The 12647-nt window shown below is 33.8% G+C and overlaps 2 protein-coding genes across 12 annotated transcripts; both read left to right on the top strand.

Annotated features, from left to right (window-relative positions):
* Positions 1-490: 490 nt before the first annotated feature.
* On the top strand, positions 491-1595 carry LOC107175847 (lectin-like protein LEC). Its single transcript, XM_015527626.3, has 2 exons — positions 491-1019; positions 1163-1595. Exons 1-2 carry the CDS (start codon positions 641-643, stop codon positions 1174-1176), a joined length of 393 nt encoding a protein of 130 aa, XP_015383112.1. The 5' UTR covers positions 491-640; the 3' UTR covers positions 1177-1595.
* Positions 1596-5437: 3842 nt separating this feature from the next.
* On the top strand, positions 5438-11919 carry LOC102627009 (protein SPA1-RELATED 3). 11 transcript variants are annotated; one of them, XM_052433511.1, is made up of 10 exons: positions 5439-5605; positions 5967-6145; positions 6265-6327; positions 6633-7695; positions 7894-8051; positions 8740-9718; positions 9796-9942; positions 10075-10386; positions 11065-11124; positions 11370-11919. In XM_052433511.1, the coding sequence occupies exons 4-10, from the start codon at positions 6787-6789 to the stop codon at positions 11559-11561; spliced, it is 2757 nt and encodes a 918-aa protein (XP_052289471.1). In that variant the 5' UTR covers positions 5439-5605; positions 5967-6145; positions 6265-6327; positions 6633-6786; the 3' UTR covers positions 11562-11919. The 11 variants fall into 11 exon arrangements, with proteins under 11 accessions (XP_052289476.1, XP_052289471.1, XP_024951381.2 ...); XM_025095613.2 differs by having other exon boundaries at positions 6630-7695; XM_006464692.4 differs by having other exon boundaries at positions 5452-5644; positions 6630-7695.
* Positions 11920-12647: the final 728 nt, after the last annotated feature.

Raw genomic sequence — 12647 nt, 5'->3', positions numbered from 1 at the left:
ACTTAGCAACTAATATTATATTCTCTTATTATTATTAATTTATTATTATTGAATATGGACTTGAGTTTTGAATTTTTTATTCTATTAAATAAAAATAAAGGCATATGGATAAAAAAAAAATACATAAGCTTGAAAAAAATAAGACAACAACTTGGCATACGCTCTTAAAAAAATAAAAAAATAAAAACACTTAGTGGGCTATTTTTCCTAGGCACGGCACGGCACGGCCCATGGCACGGCACGTGTGGGCACGGCACGAGTGGGCACGAGCACGAGCACGTGTGGGCACGGCACGTGTGCCGGGTTAGCACGGCACGGCACGGCACGAAATGAATAGTGAGCACGGCACGGCATGAGCACGAACACGCGTGGGCTTCCTTTGATGGGCCTGGGCCGGCACGGCACGGCCCGTTGGCCATCCTTAGGTATTCTCTTGCCATTCAAAACGTATTTAATTGTCTACCAGTCAACTTTGATTTCTTCCCATGCAGCCGCCAAGTTAGAAACTGGGGCAAATGGGGCCTTAACTCTCTAGTTTGGGATTTAATGTTTGAAGAAAATTTCGATTTATTGTTGCAGCAGCAGCTATATATTGCCAGCCTGCTAGCCAACTTAGAATTGCAGAGCTGTTTGGCTGAAAATGAACTTCGTCAAACTGCTACTGTTGTTTCTGACCATAGGCTTGGTTCAGTCAACCGGTGCTTTGAAGTTTGCCTTCGATGGCTTCAACACTTCAAAACTGTTGCTTTATGGCAACGCAAAACTGGATTCCGGTGCCATTTCACTCACCCAAGATACCACCTTCTCCATCGGAAGAGCTCTCTATCATGCTAAGATCCCCTTAAAACATACAAACTCATCAACCATTAGATCATTTGAAACCTCTTTCACCTTCTCCATCACCCCATACAATGGCCAGCGTCCAGGCCATGGTCTGGTCTTCATCTTCGTGCCTTCCGCAGACATCCAAGGCGCTGCTGCATCTCAATATCTCGGCTTCCTGAATAGAACAAATGATGGTAATAGGAACAACAATGTTTTTGGCATCGAATTCGACATAGTTCAAAATCAAGAATTCTATGATATCAACAATAACCATGTTGGTCTGAACGTGAATTCTATCATTTCTGTGACTGCTTACAAGGCTGGGTATTGGTTTCAGGACAATCAGAATAAAACTAACTGGTGGCATTTCCATGCGTTGAAGCTGAACAATGGCAAGATTTATCGGGTATGGATTGATTACAAAGATTCTTTTCTTGGTGTAAGTATAGCTCCTGCAAAAATGAAGAAGCCTTTGTGGCCATTGTTGAACGTTTTTATTGATCTCTCAGACTTTTTTCTTGATGAAATGTATGCCGGTTTCTGCGCCGCCACTGGGCAACTCATTGGAAACCATAAAATCCTGAGTTGGAGCTTCTCTAACTAATTTTCCTTTGATCATTTTCTTGAAAATGTATGTGAGAATAAGAATCCTTTTTGTTGGATTAAAGCGAATATTAGAATAAGCATAAATGGTTTACCAAGTGCACTTGTTCGTGTAGTATTTACTTATTCTTCACAAACTAATCTATAAGTGAGGGTCCTTTGTTTCATTTCTTTTTTTTAACCCTATTTTTTGCTTTTACAACTATTCTTATCCCAATCTAAAAATCAGAGAGATAAGGCAGATTCAAAAAAATGTGGACAAGATTGTATGTTGATTATCTAAGCAACTTATCAATGAAACCATTATTGTCTCTAGTAAAAGTCATGAGAATGGTCCCTAGCTGTCTATCGCTTAGTCATATATCACAATGAAAAGCAGTTATGCAACTTCATGTGCCCATTGACTGACCTCAAATGTTTGCTGATAAATTCACCGTCCATGATCTAAACAAGACTCACATATTTTACACAACACACTGGATTGCTAATCCATTTTCACCAAACTATCAACATTATGGCTTTATCTGTTTGACTTTCTACTTATTTTAGGACTCTCACAATTTACTTTCACACCCACACATGTTAGAAATGAGATGAAATCTACAGCTAAGAGTTGATAAAGATTTATAGAATAAGACATGACATAATTAAGAGCTCAAGAGACAAGCATAATACTTAGTCCCGGGTATGTTGATTTAGGGTTCAGCTAGATTATATTGTTAACATTATATATTAAACGTTTTCTTACACTCAATCTAGATCTACAAGGCTGTATATTTGTTTTAATTATTCTGGGGGACTTTTGCTTTTTAATTAGAAAGCTTTTTAAAAGTCTATTTGTGTAGAACACTTGTTACTGTATCAATTAGGAGAATTGACAATGATAGTGGGGGCAATCAAAATGAGCATAAAAAATAGGAAAATTTTTAACCTACCCCAAATAAATTGATATTTTGCACCGCGCACTCAAAAAAATTGACTTGTTGCACCGCGCCCCCAATTCTGTTAATTTTTCAGTTATTTCTAACGGCTCCGTCTAACTTTTAATTGAATGACAAAAAATGCCCCTTTATATGAAAAAAACCAAAATTTTTAGCTCATTTAATTTTTTTAAGGCTTTTTTTTTTCAATTGCAATAAAAAAATTTCTTGTTACATGTACATTGTCACCACTATTATTTTTCCTTTAATTTTTTAAAGATTTTTATTTCAATTGCAATAAAGAGAATTCCCATTAAAATTAATTTAAGAAATGAACTTTCAATTTTACCCATCCACCGTTAAACTTAACTGAGAAAATAATGGAATTGGGGGCGCAATGCAATAAGTTAAATTTGTTAAGGACGGGGTGTAAAATATCAATTTATTTGGGGGTATGTTAAAAATTTCCCTAAAAAATATCTCTTTTGATTCCATCTAATCTAATGATGGCTTATTATCTGGCACTAATTTGAGATCCATGTGGGTTATTTATGTCTCCGCAAAAGTACGAAACATTAGTTAATTATTTAATAATCTTCTTAATATTAGTGAGAGAGTAAATTTTCTTGACTTATGTTTGATAAATTTCGTATCTATATATATATATATATATAAAGCTGAGACTTGAGGAGGTGATGTGGCATCACCATTTCTCATCATCTCATATTCTCTATTATCTAATAAATTGGTTGAAATTAAAAAATAATTACATTACAAAATATTAAAATAGAAAATAATTATTAGATTATAAATGATTACATGTCTTTTCCTCTTTCTATTTAAATTCAACAATATGTAACCATTAATAATAATTAATTATAAGTCTTGAAACATTCATTTATTTTATTATGCCAACAATTAATTTTAGTTGCTTAAAATACATCAATTAATTAATATTAATATATGAAGGAATGTTCCTTCATCTTTCCTCAACAATGCCATTAGAGCCTAATTTTAATGTCATAATTCCATATTTAATTATTCAATCTTTTGTTTAGTGCATTTTGGCTTCTTCAAACTCCATAAATATTAAATATTTAAGATTTGTGGCATCATTATTTCTCATATTTTTATATTCTCTATTATCTAATATATTGGTTGAGATTAAAAAATAATTACATTACAAAATATTAAAAATCTATATCTATATATATATATATAAAGTTGGGACTAGAGGAAGTGATGTGGCATCACTATTTCTCATCTTCTTGTATTCTCTATTATCTAATAAATTGGTTGATATTAAAAAAATAATTACATTACAAAATATTAAAATAAAAAATAATTATTAGATTATAAAAGATTATATGTCTCTTCCTCTTTCTATTTAAATTCAATAATATGTAACCATTAATAATAATTAATTATAAGTCTTCAAATATTAATTTATTTTATTATGCCAACAATTAAACTTTAGTGGCTTAAATATATCAATTAATTAATATATGAAGAAATGTTCCTTCATCTTCCCTCAACAATGCCATTAGGGTCTAATTTTAATGCTATAATCTCATATTTAATTATGCAACATTTTCTTTAGTGCCTTTTGGCTCCTTCAAACTCTATAAATATTAAGTAGTTAAGATTTGTGGCATTATTATTTCTCATATTTTTATATTCTCTATAATCTAATATATTGGTTGAGATTAAAAAATAATTACATTACAAAATATTAAAAATAGAAAATAATTAGTAGATTATAAAAGATTACATGTCTCTTTTTCTTTCTATTTAAATTCAACAATATGTAACCATTAATAATAAATTAATTATAGTTTTGAAAAATTCATTTATTTTATTAAGCCAACAACTAAACTTTAGTGGTTTAAAATACATCAACTAATTAATATAAGAAGAAATGTTCTTTCATCTTCCCTCACCAATACCACTAGGACCTAATTTTAATGTCATAATTTCATATTTAATTATACAATATTTTATTTAGTGTCTTTTGGCTTCTTCAAACTATATAAATATTAAGTATTTAAGATTTGTTATGTTTGGTTTTTTTTTTTATTATTTAACTAACATCTTCTTTATAAATGTTCTTGTGTTTTTATTTTTTGACTTATTTAAATTTTTTGTATTGTGTGCTTCATGAAGTATTCTTTTCTTCATGAGTTAAACAATAATAAAGATAGTTAGATGATAAGTGTTAGACTTTGTAAAATGTGGGAGTCTGTTAATACCAAGAAGAATGGAGAGTTGATTAGTGTGAACATAATTTTTATTGATGAAAAAGTTGTGTACACTTAACTATACACATTAATATATATTTTTAAAATTAACAAAAAAATAATTAACTTTCATAAATAACATTAGTTTTTTAAGGCTGCGTCATCTTTAAAAAAAATTAATTTATATTTTTTATCAGTTTTATCAAGTGTAAAGTAATAAAAAAATAATACTAAATTCTTTTTTTAAAGCTGCACGAAGTGCGGTTCTATTTTCTAGTTGTAATATATAAGTAGATTTTAATAATAAAAAAATAAGACAATGTTCAAAGTACAGAGGCATTACATTTCCAAACTACAATTCTGCAATGACGTATTAGTTAATGATCCCCAGGATCAACTACCAACACCAACACCATGAATGGAGTTCATATTACCCAAAAAAAAAAATCAAAATCAAAATTAATAGGTGGGAAGGGAAACAAATGGTGCAGTTGCTCAAATGTGTGGCCCTAAGTTGTTTGAATCATGTGACTAGAAATTGAGACAAACCGTGGAACCCTTTTGAACGTTCCATCTTTTCTCCAAATGTTAGATTTCTTTCATAAATGCTTGGGGGGCCTATTTTACACATTGCTTGCTTCATTTATTTTGAAAAATTTAATTTCATGCCCAAAAGTTTTTATGTATTTGTTCTTTGTTTGTTTACTTCTAGATTCCTCACAACTGCCCATATACAAATATTAATAAATTAATAATCATTGCAATGGAAATTTTGAGTAATTTAGCTGACTCACAGCTCTGTTCAATCAATTGACAATTAAACACTATTCACTTTTGAATTTACATGATGAAAGTTAACTTTTTTCAAATAAAAAATATCGCTTTCTTTCCCTAATGAATTGACGAGCCAAGTTTGAGAAGATATCCTCCAAACCCAAAAAAGGCTGAACTGGGTACTCTTGTTTGTTAATACCTGTTCATGATTCATCACAAAGATCAAATCTTGAAGATGATTCCAAGGTGGGTTCCCATCATCTGTGCGTCTTGAAATCAATCTTTGTAAGAAAAAATTTAAGTTCTTGTTGGCTTTATATTCTCTTCTTTGTTTCCTTTTAAGTTGTTCATATTCAGTTCATCATCATAAATTTAATTTAATAATATTCTTTCACTGAATCTTTTGTCATTAGCTAACTTAATCATTTTCTTAAACACACGTTAATTATTTTAATAATCACCCCAAGATTCTTTTTTTAAAAAAAAAAAAAATTCGCAGTGGTAGCTATTTTAATATTTTTATTAGTCCAACTGATATCATATTTTTTACATTTTGCATTTCGTGGCCCACAGCTTTTCTTAATTTATGTTTTTTGCCAATTCCCAGGAAACTACCTACAGGTTGTAATTGTGCCACGTTGCTCATTTGGAATAAAGCGGGAAGATAACGAAGAGGTGCTAAAGAAGTGGCTTATGTTCCAAAAAGAAATGTTAAATAATGAGTTGCTGTTTTACAATCAAGATACTGTTTTTTTTTATTCAACGGACGGTTGGGTTTCTTTATGGGTAATTTTTTCGTTTTTGTTTTATTGTTGGATTTTATTATGAGGCTGTGAAGCTTTTGGTGTGTAGAGTGTAAACTAAAAAACCTGTTAGTAATTTTGGCTGTGTGGTTATGTTTCTAGGTTGCCTTAGCAAGGTCACATGATCCTAAGAACACAATTAAAGATCCGTTCTTCTTTGTGCTGGTATTTGTCTCTCTCCTTCTTTAGAACCTATCTTAGTATTATTTTATTATGTTGATGGGATTTTGATGGTGGTGATGCTTTTGATGTTTGGTTTTGAAAATTGCATGCAAGTGTTGGAGGCTATTTACTTGTTGGGGTTTTTGTTAACTTTTCTGTGATTGGTGGTGCTTTTACTGTTTTGCATGTTGTAGCTGCAAGCCTCATGTTGTTTGCTGTTGCTGTTGTCTCCCTTTTTTTTTGAAAAAATAATAATAATAATAAGACACTCAAATCTCATGTTGTTTGCTCCTGTGTGTAACCAGCAGGATTATATTTTTCTGTTCGTGAAGCCGATAATTTTCCCTCGATGAGAAGTTATGGTGTTTTCATTTGTGTTTTTGGAATGACTTCTTGAGATAAAGTGGTGATGGTGGAAGTGAGGGAGTGCGATCAAAGCCAGAGATTTCCTCCATTTTCTGGATGTGCGTGTTCTGGTCTTCATGCAGCACTAGGCGGATAATAATGGAAGGTTCTTCTGATTCTGCTTGGCAAGATTCCGATAGTTCTAGGGCTTTGAATATTTCTGGTGTCTCTGACAGGAACCCTAGACTTCTTCGCGGTGAAAGATTCGGGGTTCGTGGTGATGATTCAAATGATTTTGAGTTGAGAAAGCATAGTGACGGGGTTGAGCTGACTCATGGTGATCACCTTAGAAACCAAGGAGGTTTATCTGGGGTTTGTGAGAATGAGGCAGCAATTGACCCTTTTGTTCATGCCATAGAATGGGGCGATGTTAGCTTGAGGCAGTGGTTGGATAAGCCAAAACGTTCTGTAGATGTCTATGAATGCTTGCACATATTTAGGCAAATAGTGGAGATTGTATATGCAGCACATTCACAAGGAATTGTTGTTCATAATGTTCGGCCATCTTGCTTTGTCATGTCCTCATTTAACCATGTTTCCTTTATTGAATCTGCCTCTTGTTCGGATTCTGGGTCTGATTCTCATGAAGAAGGATTAAATACCCAAAACATGGAGACTAAGGATTTATCTTCTCCCTTGCCCCTTGACATGCTTCAGCGGAGAACTAGGTTGAGAAGGGAAGATCTCCAACTAGTGACAGCTCCAACAAATGATTTATCAGAAGCTAGTTGTATGCAATCAAGCTCAGCTTATGGAACACATGTCGTGTTGGTAGAAGGGATGCAAGAACATAAAATTTTAGATAATAGAGTGAATGTCGAACAAGTTGAAGAAAAGAAGCAGCCATTTCCAATGAAACAGATATTGCTAATGGAGACAAACTGGTATGCCAGTCCTGAAGAATTAGCTGGTGCTCCCGTCTCCTGTGCTTCGGACATTTATCGACTGGGCGTTCTACTTTTTGAGGTTTGTAACTTTATGCAACAATTCATTGATTCATCATAACTTGAGTTGGGTTTTCTTTGTTATATTCTTGAAGTATCTTGTTTTCCTTACAATTCATGAAGCTGCATCATTCCCCCCCCCCCCCCCCCCCCCCAAAAAAAAAAACTGTATGCTTGGTTGTCTTAGTGCACTGATAGATCTATTCTGTTTTCCTAATAGTTATTCTGCCCGTTTAGCACTGGAGAAGAGAAGACCAGAACTATGTCTAGTTTGAGACATCGAGTTCTTCCTCCTCAATTGCTGCTGAAGTTTCCCAAGGAAGCTTCTTTTTGCTTATGGTTGCTGCACCCCGAGCCTAGTGGTCGTCCAAAGATGGGGTGATTCCTCCTAACAACACACCTCTATAATTTCTAGCTTTTATCTTCATTGGATCCATTGTCTGGCATGTCTATTTTTATCTTCGTTGCATTCATTGCCCAACATATCTATCTTTTTGAAATTTAGTTCTGCCACCTATCACCCTCGTTTGGCATTCATTACATTGCTTTATAGTCTGAACCATTACTTAAAGAATAGTGCTTTACACCTCTATATTTTCCATTTAAGAAATTTGTTTTCCATACCTATCTAACCACAAATGATCACTGTATCAAATGAGAAAGTCTTAGGGTGGCAATGTGAAAATGGTCCAAATCACAAAAGTAAATTTTGTTTTAACTTAGAATACAAAAATCAAATATGTGATGATTTACATTTAAACATCTTTCTATTTTAGTTACATGACATCAACAGTTTTTCGACTGCTGTGCAAATGACTTGGTATGCGAGCGAAGGAATCCTGGAACACACCAACTGATCAGTCATAATTGGTTTTGATGTTGATTTATTTGTATTTCCGGTGTGATTGATTAATTCTGTTTCCGCATTGAATTCTTTTCTCCTTGAAGTAGTATTAAATTACAAGATCTTTGTCCACATTATCTTCACGTGTGATGATATTGCACTTAAGAATGCCCTGTTACTTTCAGTCATGGGAAACTTACATTTTTGTGCCGTGCATACCAGTGAGTTGTTACAGAGCGAGTTTCTTAACGAACCAAGAGATAGTATGGAAGAGCGTGAAGCGGCAATAGAACTCAGGGAGCAAATAGATGAGGAGGAGTTGCTGCTGGAGTTCCTGTTGCTGGTACAACAAAGAAAACAGGAATCCGCTAAAAAGTTGCAGGACATTGTTTCTTTTATATGTTCAGATATTGAAGAAGTATCAAAGCAGCAAGCAATTCTTAGGAAAAAAGGAGGCTTAGGTTCATTTGCAGAGTTGGCGAATGATGATCTCTCTGGTTTAAACATCCCTTCTTTAAATATTATTGATAACGATTGTTCTGCTACCATGGGTTCGAGAAAACGATTTAGACCGGAACTTCAGCTCCATCACTTAGAGGAATGTGATGATAATCTTGATGACAATCAGAAACACAACCTCACTGGAAATGAAGAAAGAAGTCTTTTTAAAAGCTCTCGATTGATGAAGAACTTCAAAAAGTTGGAGTCAGCATATTTTTTGACAAGATGTAGACCAGTCAAGCCATCAGGGAGACCACTGGTTAGACATTCTCAATTAAGTAGTGATGGTAGAACATCTAAACCACTTGTAAATGAAAGAAGTTCCATAAACAATTTAGGATCAAAAGAGGGGTATAGTGAAGGTCGAAGAAGTGGATGGATAAATCCATTTCTTGAGGGTTTGTGCAAGTATCTGTCTTTCAGTAAGTTGAGGGTCAAGGCAGACCTGAACCAAGGAGATTTATTAAACTCTTCCAACCTAGTATGCTCTCTCAGCTTTGATCGTGATGGAGAATTATTTGCTGCTGCTGGTGTAAATAAGAAGATTAAAGTATTTGAATGTGATGCAATCATAAATGAAAATCGTGATATCCACTATCCGGTGGTGGAAATGGCTAGTAGGTCAAAACTAAGCAGTATATGTTGGAACAGTTATATCAAAAGCCAGATTGCTTCAAGTAACTTTGAAGGTGTGGTGCAGGTAGGTCAAGTCTTACATTTGATTTACTTTTCAGCTTTATACTGCATTGTTTTAAACAAGTTACTCATTATTTTCAGGTATGGGATGTTTCAAGAAGTCAAGTACTTACAGAAATGAGAGAGCACGAGAGGCGTGTTTGGTCCATTGACTTTTCATCAGCAGATCCAACATTGCTTGCTAGTGGGAGCGATGATGGTTCCGTTAAGCTATGGAGTATCAATCAGGCAATTCTACTTTTGCACTTGGTGGATGTCAGCTTTGAAACTAAACGTACTACAGTCATCTAATTTCTTACCACGTATATTTAATTCTGGATGTGTAATAAGGTTTTCCTCTTACATGGGTTGCTACTGCAGGGCGTAAGTATCGGTACCATCAAAACAAAGGCCAATGTTTGCTGTGTTCAGTTTCCCTTGGATTCTGGTCGTTCCCTTGCATTTGGTTCAGCAGATCATAGAATTTATTACTATGATCTCCGTAATTCAAAAATTCCCCTGTGCACATTGATTGGACACAACAAAACTGTGAGTTATGTCAAGTTTGTAGACGCAACTACTCTTGTTTCTGCATCCACAGATAACACACTGAAGCTTTGGGATTTGTCAATGTGCACGTCTCGGGTTATTGATACTCCACTTCATTCATTCACAGGTCACACAAATGTAAAGGTACATTTACTTTTTGCTGATTGTTTTAATGCGTAAAATTGAACTTTATTAATGAAGTTTATTTAGTGTAAATATTTATTTGTCTTTACATTGTATTGATGTATTTCTTTTAAACTGGGTGTATTACTAAGTTGTTAATTTATTTTTTATTTTTTCTTTAAGGAGAAAATAAGAATTTGTTGAACATAAAAGAACATAAACCAGTCAAATGATGGTAAAAACATATGTGCTTGGTTGGAAATGCCTGAATGCCTTCAAGATGGACATGGATTTGGAGAGAATGGTTATCATGCAATCATTGAAGGGTTTAATCTCATTCTTTAATGCTTAAAGATAAATTTTTGATACCTGTCACTGGCCATTTAGTTATTGAAAATAGCTTCAAAATAAGCTTATAGAAGGAAGAATGATTTTCATATGTTATAATTCGATCTTTTCCTTGTACTTTGGAATTTTTGCCCTGCGGCAGGGTTCACTCCCCTTTGTAAATGACTTCCTTCTACTTCCTCATAATTACATAATGAACCATCTTTATGATAAATTTGTTGTGTCGGATTAGGTGATTAATCCATGTGACATTTATCCTAACCCAACGTTCATGTATTATATTAGCTGCTAGTGGAAAAGGAAACTATAGTTGAGTACTTTTTGATGATATGCATGTTCTTTCTGTTGCAGAACTTTGTCGGTTTGTCAGTATGGGATGGTTACGTAGCTACAGGCTCAGAAACTAATGAGGTATGTCTGTATCATCTCAGTTGTCCACTTAACATACATCCTCTGGAGCGGTAGTTGCGGCTGATTTGAGATAACAATTTGTTAGGCTCAGAAACTTGTTTTGCAAAATCTGTGGGATAAGTAGTAGAATTCACAAATTGATGTGGAGCTGAACTAATCAAAACATCAGTTCCCTATATGCTTCCCACTTTTTGTGTCAGCTGATTTCATTCAAATATTGATGTTAAATATTCTCCTTGGAACAGGTTTTTGTGTATCACAAAGCCTTCCCCATGCCAGCTTTATCATTCAACTTTAACCATGCGGACCCGTTGTCTGGCCCCGAAACGGATGATGCTGCGCAGTTTATCTCATCTGTCTGTTGGTGTGGCCAGTCCTCCAACACTTTAGTTGCTGCAAATTCCTCTGGGAATATAAAAATTTTGGAGATGGTTTAATTTTACCTGTGTTCTCCAAATTATTCTTGATTTTAGCAAGGATAATAGAAGATATTGGTATTGGGTCATGAAAACGGAATGAGGACAGAGTCTGAAACCGAAGAAGATTTGTTTGGCTAATGATATAGGTTTACGGGTATAGGGATCGCAACAAAACAATTTTTTTGTACTAGTTAAATAGCGGATGCAAACAATGAAAAGAGAAAATGATCTTGAACAAGATGTATGTAGATATTACTTACTGCGAATGAGGGGGGCGGAAAAAAAAAAATAAAAGAAGTTAAATCACTTATATTGTATATCGTGTAACATGCATTTCATGCTAAGCTTGAAGTGAAAACACTTGCTGTTATGGAAATATCTGTCTATCATTAGTGTCTTTGATGAAAATTCCATCAGTCTAGTTTGAGAAGATTCAACGAGTCTATTTCAAGTTAGGTTAGGTTTCCATGATAAAAACTTATATGATGGCAAATCTGGGTGCGAGCTTTTGATGTTATATTTTGTAGTTAATGGAAACATGGACGAGGAATCTGCAGCTGCAAGCCTGCAAGTAAAGTTTTTGATTTCTGGGTCAGTTTTTAGTAATGGCTAGGGTCAATGATTACTGGATTGGATAAATAAGCTAGTGGATAATATAGATGAGCCAAAGTGAATTAGAAATCTCCATCAGGCAGCAACTTATGTAGCTCTTTGCTAGGCAATAAGCAGACTGCGACTATTATGCATTTGATGCATTGATAGGTTGGATTGAATAAAATGTGAAATTGTTACACGCAGTAGTTTATGAAGAATAATAGTATCTTTTATAAGTAATAATTTTTGACACTTAATAGTGGTATGAATAATAGGGATATAATGATTTTATTATCAAAGTTATTCTGACATATCATGTCAGTATTATAATTTGCCGAAAAATATATTTTACTACTAAATGTTTGCGTTGTTATTAATTCACTACCATTCCATTAATGACAATAAAAATTTGCAGTTATATTGCTGATGTCATAAGGGCATCAAAGACATTTTCAGTTATAAGGTTATCAAAGACATTTTCAATTATAAGGGCATCAAAGACATTTCGGG

Source organism: Citrus sinensis, chromosome 9 (assembly GCF_022201045.2).
Source record: "Citrus sinensis cultivar Valencia sweet orange chromosome 9, DVS_A1.0, whole genome shotgun sequence".
Lineage (NCBI taxonomy): Eukaryota > Viridiplantae > Streptophyta > Magnoliopsida > Sapindales > Rutaceae > Citrus > Citrus sinensis.
The sequence above is the reverse complement of the archived record's forward strand: the minus strand, read 5'-3'. Positions and strand labels throughout refer to the sequence as shown.